The sequence below is a fragment of the Phaethon lepturus genome, unplaced genomic scaffold (genome assembly GCF_000687285.1).
Source record: "Phaethon lepturus isolate BGI_N335 unplaced genomic scaffold, ASM68728v1 scaffold37230, whole genome shotgun sequence".
Taxonomy (NCBI): domain Eukaryota; kingdom Metazoa; phylum Chordata; class Aves; order Phaethontiformes; family Phaethontidae; genus Phaethon; species Phaethon lepturus.
In genome coordinates, this window is record NW_010514687.1 from 1 (window position 1) to 3,132 (window position 3,132).

General features: G+C 49.8%; 1 protein-coding gene across 1 annotated transcript; it reads left to right on the forward strand.

Annotated features, from left to right (window-relative positions):
* Window positions 1–311: 311 nt before the first annotated feature.
* On the forward strand, window positions 312–612 carry LOC104625943 (RNA-binding protein 38; the record flags this gene model as incomplete). The annotated part of the gene is made up of 1 exon (XM_010293723.1): window positions 312–612. A coding segment is annotated over one exon (301 nt), but the record flags the coding sequence as incomplete, so codon positions are not given.
* Between the last annotated feature and the right edge of the window lie 2,520 nt (window positions 613–3,132).

The following is a 3,132-nucleotide window of genomic DNA, read 5'->3' on the forward strand; positions in this document are numbered from 1 at the left end:
GGGAGGTTATTTTGGGGCCCAGCAGCCTGGGTAGTGGGAGACACAAGACATGGAGACCAGGGTGTATGTCGGTTCTTGCAGTCCATGCCTCACCTTGCACTACTTCTCCACCCTTGGGGTCCCAGAGCGTTTTGCTTTTTGTTCCCTCCGCGCCCAGCAGCCCCCCCGGCTCGAGGGCAGCGCTGCTGGCCAGCACCGTTTCTGTGGCTGGGGCGCGCCGACTTTGTGGGGGGGGCTTTGGGGGGGAGGGAGGAGGGTGCAGGCTGGAGGGAGCCCATCCCCTCGCTGACTCTGTCCCTTTGCCTCCACAGACTCACGCCTCACTATGTTTACCCCCAAGCTATCATCCAGCCCAGCGTGGTGATCCCTACCCCTGTGCAGTCCATCACGTCTCCCTACATCGACTACACCGCCGCCAGCCAAGCCTATTCCCAGTACACCACCGCTGCCTACGACCAGTACCCCTACGCTGCCTCCCCCGCGGCCGGGTTTGTGGGGTACGGCTACACGGGCGCAGTCCAGCCTCCCATCACCGCCAGCAACCCAGCGGCGCCCGCCACCGCTTTCGTGCAGTACCAGCCGCAGCAGCTGCAGCCCGACCGCATGCAGTGAGGGCCCTGCCTGCGCCTTCGCCGCCTGGGACAGTCTGTTACAATGGAAGGATGCGACTAGGACAGCAGAAGCAACAACAAAAAATTACAACAGAAGAAACAACAAAGAAAAGGAAAAAAAATCACCCCACTCCTTTATCCCCTCTTCGTAGGTGCATATCAATACCTAAGCTATTTATAGTATTAAGGGCGAACCCAAACCCTTGCAGTCTGACTGTGCTCGTGAAAATGGACTTCTGGTAAGTTGTTTGTTTTTTTTTTTTTTTTCAATCTGGACAGATACCATCTTGAAGATGTTTTAAAAGTGACTGAAATGTTTCACAGGAAAACTACAGATTCTTGCACACGTTGCGGTCTGCTTCCATCACCAGTGGTCTTCTTTTTGGCCCTGCCCCGTCAGCCCTCCCCTCCTCATCAAACCTGCAATCTTCTTAATTACTGTTGAGGTACAGAGGTACTCGGAGAACATGGAAAAAAAGCAATCTTATTTTTTGGTTGTACAAAAACTTTGTAATACTCAGAGATGCCTTACAGAAGAAAAAAAAAAAAAAAACAAAAGAAAAAGAAAAACTATTTTTTAATATTTATTGCGATTTTATTCGCATGAGCTGTGAATTGCAGACAGAAGAATAGTAGTAAGTATCTGCCTTGTTTAATTCTCATTTTACTAAATTATTGTATGTAGGTAAAAGTTCTTAAATAATTGCTGAATCACTTCAACATGCAAAAGGGAATATTGGCTTGAAGGAGAGCAGAATATTCCTTTAGTCAACGCACTGTACTATTTTCTTATTGTAATTGTTACTCTGTTAAGATTATCTCAAATTTAGGTATATTTTTAAATGCAAAAAAACAACCAAGAATACCGAACATTTTGTCTACTTTGGTAGATCTTTTGTTACAATGCTGCAACCTATGGAGACATTTACAGTATTTATGTAAAAGAGGTTTGGGGCTGTTGGCTAGCGAAGCTTGGGAGAATATCATGAGTGGAGCAAAAGAGGAAAAGGTATTATGTCATTGAACAAATGGGTAAACGCAACCTTTTTATCCCTATAATCCAACAGCCAAATAAAGGAAGAGAACAGACAATGTAAGTTAAGTGCATTTCTACAAAGAACAGCAATAAACTATTTTAACTTTTAAAATTATTCAGTATCTCGTATGGTACCATGTTTGCTTGACTGGAGTCTGTTAGGGAGTACTTTCAAACTGACCTGATCTGGCTGCACTGGGGCTTCACTCGCGAGCGTGCCGGGGGGTTTGGGACCACGGTCCCCGCGGTGCCACGGAGCCTGGCAAGAGCCCCGGCTCGCATCCTGATGCGTTGCATGGCACAGGCGTTGCGTGGGCACGGCCGTCCCTCGCCGCGTGTCCCACGCGCCCTTGGTCGCTCTGCATGTCCCAAGTCACCGGTAGCTCTTGGCATCTCGGGGTTTTTGAGCTCCAGGAGCGTCACGCAGAGGCTGCGCGGTCCCCAGCGCTCGTGCCCAACCTGTGCGCGATGGAGGGTGTAACATGCTGCCACCCTGATGCAGCTCCCGTGGAAACCAGGACAGCTGAGATCAGATTTCATCTCAGAATCCTCAGGATATCACTTGCCTTCTGTTATTTGCTTAGAATAATTTTTTTTTTTTTTTCTTCCCCAAAATTAAATCCATCCAGAAGTGAGTGAGAGGTCTGCCAAAGCCCTGTCCCCAGTTAAGGGCCGGGTTGCTGAGGGCCTCCCTGATCTGGCAGGGCCCGGGCAGGCTGCAGGCAGCAGTGAGACGCCAGCAGGGTGCTCACGCCCCGGAGCCGCCTCTCTCTTGCTCAGCCACATTTGACTTTTCCCTCACCCAGTTGCTTTAGAAATTTGGTTTTCAGATTTTGGGCATTACAAATGTTGAATATCAGCTTTTAAAAGCAAATAACTGGCATGTTCAAATAGAATCATTTTATCTGGTTGTCTCTGTAAAGGTTACAGCAGAACCGGGGCTGGGAAGTCCCTCCATCTTTGGCACCGGTATATATTGCTGTTGAAGGTGATGATGCCTAAAGCCATCCCAGGGGAAGAGGGGGTTGTAGGATGAAAGCGGAGGCCGTTCAGCACTGTGTCTGATCAAGTGCTCTGGCAAACTGAAAGACACAGAGTGGGCATGGTAGGCATTGGTAGGCCTCAGAGTAAACAGCCCATCTCGATGAATGGAACCAGCTCATTCCTCCCTTGCTCACGTTGTGTAAGAAAGCAGGTCCTGGTGGGGCTCCGTTTGTCCTGCCCGTGGTTTTGCTTACAACCATGCGGGTGACATTTATTTCCTTTTTAAGTAATTAGTTTCTGGATGGGGCTGTGGGGCTGCCAAAGGAGTCAGAGCTGAGCGCCGCATCCAGCGCGGTGCTGGCAGGGAGCGCAGCCTGGCCCGAGAAACCTGCCTTTGAAGTACTATCGGGGCCGGAGAGTATTCAGCAATTCTTCTTTCTCCCTGTCATGAGCCTTTGGGAGGAGGAGCGGGGGGGAGGGCTGGAGGCGGTGGGGTGCTGG